Genomic DNA, 12,543 nt, shown 5'->3' with positions numbered 1-12,543 from the left:
TACGAGTATCAAAATGCCCAAAATCAGTTTTTTTCACGTGGTTGGAGTCATGAACCTATTGCGATGTTCAGCGCCCCCTGTGTAGTGTTGCGGCGGAATCACAAACCTTGCCGAAAAAAATATTTATTCACACACTCACCTGCACATTAATACATGCACTCACAGACTCAGAGACTCACTCACCCACTCACAGACCCGCTCAGAGACTCATGCACCCACTCATAGACCCACTCAGACACTCACACACCCATTCAGAGACTCATGCACCCACTCACACCCAATCAAAAACTCATGCACCCACTCACTAACACACAGACACGCACTCACGCACCCACTCAGTCACCTGTTCAGACACTTACAAATCCACTCACACACCCTCTCAGAGACTCACACACCCAGTCTCAGACTTAGTCAGATACTCATGCACCTACTCACAGACCCATTCAATCACTCAAGCACCAACTGAGACTGATGCAGGCACTCAGAGACTTGTGCACCCACTCATGACCCACTCATATTCTCATGCACCCTACCACTCAGATCATGCACTCACCCACAGACCCACTCAGACACCTACACACCCTCTCACAGTCACACATCCAGTCCACACCCAGTCAGACACTCACACACGCACTCACAGACCCATTCAGAGGCTCATGAACCAATTGACACACAAAATCAGAGACTCATGCACCCACTCAGACACTCATGCACCCACTCAGAGACCTGTGCACCCAGTCACAGACCCACTCAGACACTCACCCACCCACTCACAGACCTACTGAGACTCACACACCCACTCACAGACCTACTGAGACTCACACACCCACTCACAGACCTACTGAGACTCACTCACCCACTCACTCACAGACCTACCCACTCAGTCACTCATGCACCCACTCATATTCTCATACACCCATTCACAGACCCACTCAGAGACTCACACACCCACTCATAGACCCAGACACTCATTCACCCACTCACTCACCCATTGAGAGGCTCATGCACCCACTCAAACACCCACTCATGCACCCACTCACACACCCACTGAGACTCACGGACCCACTCACAGAACTAGACACTCACACACCCACTCTCTCACCCAGTGAGAGGCTCATGCACCCATTCACAGACCCACTCAGAGACTCACGCCCACCCACAGACCCACTCATGCACCCACTCATAGACCCACTCAGACACTCACACACCCATTCAGAGACTCATGCACCCACTCACATCCAATCAAAAACTCATGCACCCACTCACTAACACACAGACACGCACTCACGCACCCACTCAGTCACCTGTTCAGACACTTACAAATCCACTCACACACCCTCTCAGAGACTCACACACCCAGTCTCAGACCTAGTCAGATACTCATGCACCTACTCACAGACCCATTCAATCACTCAAGCACCAACTGAGACTGATGCAGGCACTCAGAGACTTGTGCACCCACTCATGACCCACTCATATTCTCATGCACCCTACCACTCAGATCATGCACTCACCCACAGACCCACTCAGACACCTACACACCCTCTCACAGTCACACATCCAGTCCACACCCAGTCAGACACTCACACACACACTCACAGACCCATTCAGAGGCTCGTGAACCAACTGACACACACAATCAGAGACTCATGCACCCACTCAGACACTCACACACCCACTCACAGACCTACTGAGACTCACACACCCACTCACAGACCTACTGAGACTCACACACCCACTCACAGACCTACTGAGACTCACGCACCCACTCACTCACAGACCTACCCACTCAGTCACTCATGCACCCACTCATATTCTCATACACCCATTCACAGACCCACTCAGAGACTCACACACCCACTCATAGACCCAGACACTCATTCACCCACTCACTCACCCATTGAGAGGCTCATGCACCCACTCACACACCCACTCATGCACCCACTCACACACCCACTGAGACTCACGGACCCACTCACAGAACTAGACACTCACACACCCACTCTCTCACCCAGTGAGAGGCTCATGCACCCATTCACAGACCCACTCAGAGACTCACGCCCACCCACAGACCCACTCATGCACCCACTCAGACAATCATGCACACACTCATATTCTCTTAAACCCACTCACACACACACATAGAAAGTGACATATTCACTCATAGACCCACTGAGAGACTTATGCACCACTTACACACACACTTAGTCACTCAAAAAAGTACTCACAGAGCCATTGTCACATGCACAGAGTCAAACTAAGAGTCATAAATCTTAAATGTGCTGTTGTGCATTGAATTCAGGCTTTTGATTTGTAGATTTGTGACTGTTGCAACTCCAAAAAATGATTTAAAAAAGGATTTAAAACAAAAATTATTTTGTGTTTGGTAATAGGTGGACTCTTAAAAGAGCTTTTGGATTTATTGTGTGTAGATGTTACCTACACATAAAACAGGATGCAATCTTTTAAGTTGTTAAGGAATATCCTGTTGCCTCTGTCAGAGAAATGTACACCCTCACTCTTTTATATATGCTCCATGTCCATGTCAAATGCAAGTTGTTATTGTAGATGGCGCCTATGTTGTGGTCTCTATGGAATGCATAAACAGTTTTATTAACATGTTTCCTGGCTTTGTCCATTTGTCGACAGATGTTGTGTGATAATTTCCATTTCTGCCTTTGGCAAATGATAGAGTATACCAAGGCAGAACGAGAAAAAGTGCCATTAATTGTCCAAAGCTATACTTCACTTCTATTTCCAATCCTACCCCAGTAAAAGTGCCCAGGTCATTGCCACCACAGTACACAATTAAGAGGGCTACATGTTGGCAGTCTGCAATGTTCTCAAGTAAAGTCAGCAATTGATGCCACTTTAAACCTCTCTGGCCAATCCAAGTAATGTCCGCCTTTGGCAAACTAAGTCCCTGTCAATGCCGCTCTTTCTAGCACGCTCTCTGGCCCAAAAAACATAGCTGTGACCCACAATCCAAACTCTAAGCATTTTGAAGCAGGAGCACACAGGAGAAATCTGCCGCTGAATGTGACAGTTGGTAGAATGAAAGGCAGTTAAAATGGAGGAGTGGACCTGATTTAAAAAAGGATTCTCATGTGTTCCAGTTAGGCCTAGAAGGAAATACTGCCATTTTTACATGTAAACGAGTTTCTTCCTAAAGTTGCCTTCACTTTCACACAATGACTTTTGCCACACATTTGCAACCGCGACAGTGCAGATAGTTTCTAGGTAACTATACTTGCTTACAAACCAACTTCGAAGAACACTATTTTTATACCTTGAAAAATCATTTACAAGGTCTATACATACACTGTGCAACTGTGATTATTTGTTTCATACATATGGCGACATAGCTATTTATAACACATAAACAATGGCGGCCTGACCAAGATCTATGCCCAAGCCAAGGATGCCTTTTGTTATAAATAAACATCTGTTTCTAGGTGTTGGCATAAGAACGCTTTGCTGTCATTTGCGAGGTCTCTACATGCTGATGCATTGGCCCAGCAGCCTGCTGATTGCTCTATGAGGGTTTTCCAGCTTTTGACCACAACAGGCACCTACATTCTTTACCTCCAGGTGACAGAGGCTAGATCATCCAGTATGGGGATTCTTGGCAGAACACACACACCCTAGGCACTTAGGATGCATAGTAGGAGTACTCCAAAATTCTATACTGTTTTATATGCTTGCATATATACATTGTTTTAGCATGATGGTGGAACTTTTTATTCTGTTCAATGTTGTAATACTTCTAATAACTTTCCTTTGCTTCTGTCTATAGATAATTGCGGAACATATATTTTATACAACAATCAATTTGTTCAATAAATATTGAAAGTGTCCCACTGTGTATTCCTTGTATATTTCCATGAGAGAAACATTGCATGAGAGACTGAGCAAAAGGGTTCTAGATCTGTTACCACGGTTCCTGGGGGATCAGGGTTGTAATGTTCAGCGGTTGTCGAAACCACTTGCTACCCGCCTAGAGTTAGGGGGGCTTATGGTGGCATGGTGAGCTAGCTGGCCTATAAGAAGACATATCCTGAGGGAGTGCAATGAATTAGTCTGGCACCATCCCAACGGTTATGCTGTCCACAAACGTGCATTTCCTACCGTAGAGTGCAAACTACACAAAAGGTATAGTTGGGTGGTGAAAATAATTTAGTAGCCAAAAATAGGTAATGATTTAGTAGGCAAAGTAATTAGGTCTGTTATTGGCTCTGAATAAATTTAAGAGGAGTGATGCTATTGTGGATGTGCTTACATTTTCAAGCAGTCAACCGCACCTGCTACAGTTGAACTTGAAGCTTGTGTGCTCCTATTAGAAAAAGGGTTACAGGGATGTTATAATTTAAGAAACCTTAGAAATTCACTGAAAAAACTAAGGTTACAGAAACGTTATGGTAAAGCTAGATTTCACTAGTACAAAACTAGCGAAATTCAGCAGTTATGGTTACCTGAGCTAACTATACCTTACGCCCTCGCAATGCACGGCTTATGACCTCACCTATTACATCACTCATGACATGGTTGGTGACATCGCTCATGACATCATCCACAGAACCATTCACACATCCACTCACACAACCACACAACCACTGATACACCCGCTCACACACCTATACAACCTGTCACAAACCCACTCACTCATCCATATAGCCACTCACACACCCATACAACCACTAACACGGCCACTCACTTACCCATACACCTACTCACACAGCCACTCACTCACCCATATAGTCATTCACACAGTCACTCAACAGAGCCACTCACACACCCATACAACCACTCATGTACCACTTATGCACCCACTCACACACTCACACAACCACTTACATACCCAATCGCACATCCATACATGCACTCACACGTCCACTCGCTCATCCATATTGCCACAGACACTCACTCTCCAATACAGCCACACACGTTCCCTCTCAGTTAACCAAACACCCACTCAAACAGCCACTCACTCACCCATACAGCCACGTACATACCCAGTGGCTTGCCCATACAGCCACTCATACAGCCACTCACACAGCCACCCCTACAGCCAGTCTCACAACCACTTATTCAGCAAAACAGCTTCTCTCAGACCCACTTATTCACCCATATAGCCCCTCACACGCCCACTCACTCACCCATACAGCCACTCACTTACCCACATAGTCACAAAACCCCTCAGATTACATATATTAGAAATTGTATCACTTACTAGTAGTACAGAAAGAATAGTAATTTAACTTATGTAGTAGCTTTGTATATATCTTTAAGTCTCAGAAACATTTACGAAATGCTTACACACTGGATGATGTCATCAGTGATGTCCCTGGCCATATCATGAGTGATGTAGTATGTGAGGTCATAAGAAGCGCATTGCGGGGGCATAATGTATAGTTAGCTCAGGTTACTATAAGTGCTGAATTTCACTGGTTTTATAAGAGGGAAATATGAGTAACTAAAATGTCCCTATAACCTTTCGTTTTTTCAGTGAGATGTGTGTGTATATATGTATATATAATCAATCAATCAATCAGAGTACTTGTAAAGCGCGCTACTTACCCGTGAGGGTCTCAAGGCGCTGAGGGGAGGGGGAAGGAGTGCTGCTACTGTCCGAAGAGCCAGGTCTTGAGGAGTCTTCTGAAGGCGAGTAGGTCTTGGGTCTGCCGTATGTGGGTAGGGAGGGTGTTCCAGGTCTTGGTGGAGAGGTAGGAGAAGGATCTGCCGCCGGAGGTCGTTTGTCGGATGCGGGGGACGGCAGCGAGGGCGAGGCTGGCGGAGCGGAGCTGGCGGGTGGGGGTGTGGAAGCTGAGTCTGCTGTTCAGGTAGGCTGGTCCGGCGTTGTGGAGTGCTTTATGTGCGTGGGTGAGGAGCTTGAAGGTGATCCTCTTGTCGACGGGGAGCCAGTGTAGGTCTCTCAGGTGGGGGGTGATGTGGCTGCGGCGGGGGACATTGACGATCAGTCGGGCGGAGGCGTTTTGGATGCGTTGTAGTCGTCGTAGGTGTTTGGCTGGGATTCCTGCCTAGAGTGCGTTGCCGTAGTCCAGTCTGCTGCTGACGAGAGCCTGCGTCACCGTTCTTCTTGTTTCGGTCGGGATCCACTTGTAGATCCTGCGGAGCATGCGGAGGGTGTTGTAGCAGGAGGAGGAGACGGCGTTGACCTGTTTAGACATGGAGAGGGAGGAGTCAAGGATGAATCCTAGGTTACGTGCATGGTCGGTGGGTATTGGTGCTGTTCCCAGTGCGGTTGGCCACCAGGAGTCATCCCAGGCTGAGGGGATGGGTCTGAGGATGAGGACCTCCGTCTTGTCCGAGTTCAGCTTCAGACGGCTGCTCCTCATCCAGTCGGCGACGGCTTTCATTCCCTCGTGGAGGTTGGTTTTGGCAGTGTGTGGGTCCTTGGTGAGGGAGAGGATGAGCTGGGTGTCGTTGGTGTAGGAGATGATGTTGAGGTCGTGTTGGCGGGCCACTTGTGCGAGGGGGGCCATGTAGACGTTGAACAGCGTCGGGCTGAGGGATGAGCCTTGGGGGACACGGCAGATGATGTTGGTGGCTTCGGATCGGAAGGGTGGGAGGCGGACGCTCTGGGTTCTGCCGGAGAGGAAGGACGTGGTCCAGTCAAGGGCCTTCTCTTGGATTCCGGCTTCTAGGGGGCGTGTCTTTAGAGTGCGATGGCAGACCGTGTCGAAGGCGGCTGACAGGTCCAGGAGGATGAGGGCTGATGTTTCGCCGTTGTCTAGTTGGCGCCTGATGTCATCTGTGGCGGCGATGAGGGCTGTCTCGGTGCTGTGGTTACGTCTGAATCCGGACTGGGATGGGTCCAAGATGTTGTTGTCCTCCAGGTGGCGGGCCAATTGTATGTTGACGATTTTCTCGATGACCTTTGCCGGGAACGGGAGCAGGGAGATGGGCCGGAAGTTCTTGAGGTCCGCTTTGGGGTTCTTGAGGAGGGCGTTGATTTCGGCGTGCTTCCAGCTTTCCTGGAATGTCGCTGTTTCGAAGGAGATGTTGATGACCTTCCGCAGTTGGGGTGCGATGGCTGCGTCTGCTTTGTTGAATACGTGGTGTGGGCACGGGTCTGACGGAGATCCTGAGTGGATGGAGTTCATGACCTTGTGTGTCTCGTCGTCATCGACGTTGGACCAGGAGGTCAGGCGGTTGGCGCTGGTGGTGTTCACAGGGGAGGTGGAGTCTGGCGTAGTCAGGGCGGTCGTGGTGCTGAAGCTGTCGTGGATGTCAGCGATCTTGCGGTGGAAGAAGATGGCTTGTGAGTCGCACAGTTCTTGTGAGGGCGGGATGTCGTTGGCGTTGGTGCTGGGGTTTGAGAGTTCCTTTACGATGCTGAAGAGCTCTTTGCTGTTGTGTGCGTTGTTATCCAAGCGGTCTTTGAAGGAGGATCTCTTAGCTAATCTGATGAGGTGGTGATGTCTGCGGGTGGCGTCCTTGTGGGCTGCGTGGTTGTCCGGTGTGCGTTCGTGGAGCCATATCTTCTCCAGTTTCCGGCATGCACGTTTGGAGGTCTTGAGCTCGTCGGTGAACCAGGTGGCTCTCTTGCTGGCGTGGCTGTTGGGGGGTTTCTTGAGCGGGGCAAGGGTGTTGGCGCAGTCGTTGATCCACTGTCTGAGGTTGCGGGCTGCGGCGTCTGGGTTGGTGGGGTCGGTGGGTGGGTTCTGGGCGAGGGTGGTGATCAGCTGGTCTTCGGTGACTTAGCTCCAGCAGCGGCGAGGCAGCTGTTGGGTGCGGTGGTTGGTTTCTTGAAGGTGAAATGGATGCAGCCGTGGTCGGTCCAGTGGAGTTGGGTGGTGTGGTCGAAGGCGACGTGAGGGCTTGTGGAGAAGATGGGGTCCAGCATGTGGCCGGAGGTGTGGGTGGCTGCGGTGTCGAGTTGTCTGACGCCGAGGTTGGCGATCAGGGTGGCAGAGTTGGCGTTGTTGTTGTTCTCGAGGTGGAACTTCCGGTCCCCAAGGAGGATGTAGTCCGTGGAGGCAAGTGCGTGGGTGCTGGCGAGGTCGGCGATGGACCCAGAGTCCGGGGGGTCTGTAGATGAGTGTTTCTCTGAGAGTGGTGTTGGGGTCGGTGTGGATCTGGAAGTGCAGGTGTTCGGCGGTGTTGAGGGTGTCGTCTGCGTGGGTCGCGATCTTGAGGGTGGACTTGTGGACGATGGCTATTCCTCCTCCGATTCCGTTGGCGCGATCCCTGCGGGTCATCTTATAGCCATCCGGGATGGCTATGGTGATGTCGGGTGCCGAGGAGTCGTTCCACCAGGTCTCGGTCAGGAAGGCCACGTCTGGGGCGGAGGTGTCGAGCAGATCCCAGAGCTCGACGGCGTGTTTGCATGCGGAGCGGGTATTGAGGAGTATGCAGCGGAGGTGGTTGGGTCCAGTCCTTGGAGGTTTGGTGGTTCTGTCACAGGTGATGCTGCAGGTGTGGCAGGAGAAGGCTCCGTGGTCCGTTTCGGGGCTGCCTGGAAGCAGGTGTGGTTTTGGCCGGCGTTGAGTGCGTGGAGGGTGCTGGCTTCGTAGTGGATTCTGGTGTCGTGGCATTTGCGGGGTCCAGAGGTTCTGGCGCCGGGCACGGTTCAGGCGCGGATGGGCGCAGACGGGCTTGCCATAGTCGCGCCCGCTGCGCGCGTCCGCTGCGCGACTTCTTTGTGGTCTGCATGAGAGCATTGATGGGAGGGAGGAGCAGCTGGGTGGCGGGAGCGGGGCGGCGAATGGGCTGTCAGGGGGGCGGGGCCGCAGGGAGGCAGTGGCGGGAAGAGTGCGGCGAAGGTGACCGTCTCAGCAGCGGCTGGGACCGGGGGCAGGCAGAGGCAGCAAGCGGGCAGGCCAAGTCAGCTGGCAGCAGGAGACAGCAGCAGGAGACCAGGGTGAGCAGGCGGCAGCGGCGTGGGGGCGACCTAACCTGTAGGCAGGGTCAGAGGTCGCTCCCTACGCTGCTACGCTTTCTCCTTAAGAGTACTGATGGGAGGGTGGAGCAGCTGGGTGGTGGGAGCGGAGCGGCGAATGGGCTGTCAGGGGGGCGGGCCGCAGGGAGGCAGCGGCGGGAAGAGTGCGGTGAAGGTGACCGGCTCAGCAGAGGAATGCTCACTTTTAAAGCCCTTGTTCTATGAATTTTTCAAGACTTCACTAAAAATAGAACACTTTTGGAATACTTTTATGGGATGCCCCTATCTTACTGTATCTGGCTTTCATAACGCTTCATTCCTGTAAACACATTGAGAGTCATGTCCAGGCGCAAGAGCAGGAAAACCATTCTAGAGAGACAGAATGGGCTACGTAATTATGTGAATATTTTGCAAGTGCCAGTCAAAGTGAAGAGGGAATAAATACAAAATGGGGACATACTCCTAGTTGTTAATATACGTGTGCCATGTGTGACATCTTTTCCCACTTCTGACTTTTTAGACAACACCACTTGCATGCTGGGACTTTAAAGCCAAGATACTTATTATGGAAAGTGCAACTATTAGTCTCAAAATGCTTTTGGCTAAAAAGCCAGGATTGGCTAAGGCCCTGAATCTGAGTTGCACGGTAGAGGCAAGCAGTAAATTTGCATGGAAATTTATTGTTACTATGTGATAAATCTGCACAAGTACAGTGCAATAACAATTAAGATCCATGGAATGAGGAATTACTGTGTGAAATTGGATTTACTGGTCATAAAATCACTGCATTACTCAGTTTCTTGTGGTTTAATGCATATATTTATCACCTACTCAGGAAATTTACCACCTGCTTAGGGCATTTACCAACAGAACAGGTGGTAAATGTATACTGCGGCTTAAGGTTTGGGGGTGGAAGGGGAGAGAGGCTGATGTGGTGAGTAAGGCAAGAAAGGCAAAGAGGCAAAGGTAGTTTCTGACGGGGGAGCTGTGCATACTCTCCTCTACCAGGAAAAGGAGGGGCTGAAGCATGTCTACTACTGCAGCCAAAACCTCTTGTGACTTTTCTGGGTGAAATTACTACATCGAAAAAATTGGGGTTTGATGTTCCCACACCCAGGAACACTAGGTAAGGGCACAGTGGCCCACAGTGAATAAGGTGGGACGGAATTTAATAGTGCAGTTTCACTCCACCTGACTAACAATCTGGGCTAGAGGTGTTATACAATACACAGAGCATGTTGCATCAATTGTTCATTTTCTTTCTTAATGTGAGGCATTGCTGATAATAGTGAATATACAAACCCTTTCGCTTGCAGTCCAGCATTAGAACGGGGAATAAAAATATGTGGCAGATGGAAGAATCGACAACTGGCGTGGTTGGTTTGGTGGAGCCCTGTATCGGCCTGGGGACGCCCACATCTTCGAGGCACAATGGTTCCGGCCTCACCAGCTTTAGCTTCTGGTCCTTCCGCCCTTGCGGATACGCACACTTGGCATAGTTCCCCAGGTTCCGGTTTCTTGGCACTTGCAGCATGGTGATCAGAGATTCCATCTCGCAGGTGCAGTTCCATGGGTTGTCATAAAGGCGCAGGTAGTTTAGACGAGGCATGGCAATAAACACTTCCTCGGACAGCACCTTAATCCGATTGTGCTGCAGTAATAATGTAGTGAGTTGTTTCAGGCCGAAAAAGGCCATGTTCTCGATTTTTGAAATTTCATTCTGCTGTAAATCGAGGCTTTTTAAGGTTTGATATTTGGAAAACATATTATCCTTCAGTTTGCGAATCCTGTTTCTGGCCAGCAGCATGTGTATCAAATCCTCGGGCCACTCCGGAAGCACCGAGGTCAGCTTCCTCTCTTGGCAGTCCAAGTATTTTTCCTGCAGATACGTGTAGACGTCGCAGGGGAGTCCTGGCGCGTAGCGCTTGACCGTGCTGGAGGCCTTCCTGGACGTGTTGGCCGGCGCATGGTTTTCCCTATTCCTCCTCGTCTTCCTGAATTGCGCGGCTCTGCAGACCAGGACCAGCAGCAGCGCGAGGGCGAGCACGCGCATCATGACATCCAGCTGGCCCGGCTCACGGAGCGCGAGGGCTGCAGCAGCGCGAGCGTCGCTTTGAACCTGAGTTCAGGCCGGCGAGGCGAGGGTGGCTCTGGAGCGACGAGCCGCAGCTGGGGCGTGAGGAGTCCCTGCGTAGGAAGAGAAGTAGGACAGTGAGTCAAAGCAAGAAACCAAACATTTCCAACAGTTCATTATGCATAGCCGCTGCTTCAACGCGTGTGAACAAGTAGCCACGGTTCGAGTGTGTTTTGGCTGCGGAGGTCTTTTGCGCTCACCCGTAGCCCCCATGATTCAATTCCAGCTGGCACGCGTTGACCAAAGGCGGTAAAGGTCTGCACAAACACACGGTATTTGCACTCACCTTGCACAACGTTCATTTCACAAAACGCGCTTGTACATTTGTACATTACGATTGCCAGCATGTGTGTGTTGTTGGGCCTCAGTAGAATATAGATAGGGACGTAGCTCATTGCTGAGCGTTACAACAGTCGTTGCAAGGAAACCCCCAGTGACTAGGAGCTAGAACAAGGAGGAGGGAGGGTGTGTACTGACCAATTCAGCACCCACCATAAGGGTTACAGTTGTGTCAGAATATGCCAGCATTTAGAGCAGAATAGATGTACGCTTCTACTAATAACTGACTTGTGTTGCCCTCTTCTGAGGGCATTCACAGTGTATTTTCCATCCTACAATGACTCTTGTCCACCCTCAACATAAACCTCAGAAAGCACTCCGCCAGGAAAAACCTACACAGCATGTTACCGTTCTCCTTCCTGTAACAAAAATAAAACTCTGCTTTTCAAGAGCAATTTCAGAGCAACAGCGCAAGTCCTGGTCTTCGTATGTTTGGATGGAGGCAACGCTCTGATCGATGGCCCACCCAACAAATGTTGGTATAAAGCCAGTGGTTGGCTTGTCCTTAGCATGGTCAAATTTAGATAAAGATTTAGATTTAGTACCCCAGACAACTAAATAATAGAAATTCTCAAGAAATCTATCTAGTTATGTTATTTTTCAACAGAATAAGGCCACAAAAAGATAAACAGGTCAAGTAGAGGCAGCAGCCTCATCTACATTTGAATGGAGCCCTCCAGTGTACACAGAGCATGAGGCGCAGCCACTGTAGGCCTCAAGAGTGAGCCAGAAGCAACATATCTCATGCTGACGTGCATCAACAGGAAGTGGCGTCTGACTCATAAATGGCAATATACTCCGTTAACATACAGAAGAGTGTGTCCCTAAAATACACTTAATTAACAAATAGTGGCGTATGTCCTCAAGATCATCAGCCCAGCAGTGAACACAGGGATAGACTGTCGAGGGCGCTTTCGTTGCATACTCAAATGTTCCTATAGGCCGGATCCAACGGCTGGACGGCAGCTTAGACCATGGCCTGCTATCAACTGAGCTTAACCTTAGGAGGCCCGGAGCTGCGGATCAACATATGGTGAGTTGATGCACTCCAAGATATTGCAAACAAGGGACGCCTGTGTGGCACAGTAACCACAATTTTAGTGTCAATCAGCACTCCATTGAAGATGTGGGGCTAAAATGGAATACATTTAACGTAATAGCATGTGGG

The 12,543-nt window shown here is 50.0% G+C and overlaps 2 protein-coding genes across 2 annotated transcripts in view; one reads left to right on the top strand and one right to left on the bottom strand.

Moving 5' to 3' along the window:
• The window catches only part of FBXL13 (F-box and leucine rich repeat protein 13), a 1,209,524-nt gene that overhangs the window by 469,450 nt on the left and 727,531 nt on the right, over window positions 1–12,543 (top strand). The window lies entirely within an intron of this gene.
• Window positions 1–12,543, bottom strand: part of LRRC17 (leucine rich repeat containing 17) — a 207,408-nt gene that overhangs the window by 92,255 nt on the left and 102,610 nt on the right. Inside the window, exon 2 of the mRNA XM_085654021.1 lies at window positions 10,205–11,089. Within this exon, the coding sequence (XP_085510147.1) occupies window positions 10,205–10,958 (754 nt within the window). The 5' untranslated portion in view covers window positions 10,959–11,089. The remainder of the gene's footprint in view (window positions 1–10,204; window positions 11,090–12,543) is intronic.

This window comes from Triturus cristatus, chromosome 4_1, assembly GCF_964204655.1.
Source record: "Triturus cristatus chromosome 4_1, aTriCri1.1, whole genome shotgun sequence".
Classification (NCBI taxonomy): Eukaryota; Metazoa; Chordata; class Amphibia; order Caudata; family Salamandridae; genus Triturus; species Triturus cristatus.
Note: the sequence above shows the minus strand (reverse complement) of the source record. Positions and strands in the feature narration are given on the sequence as shown.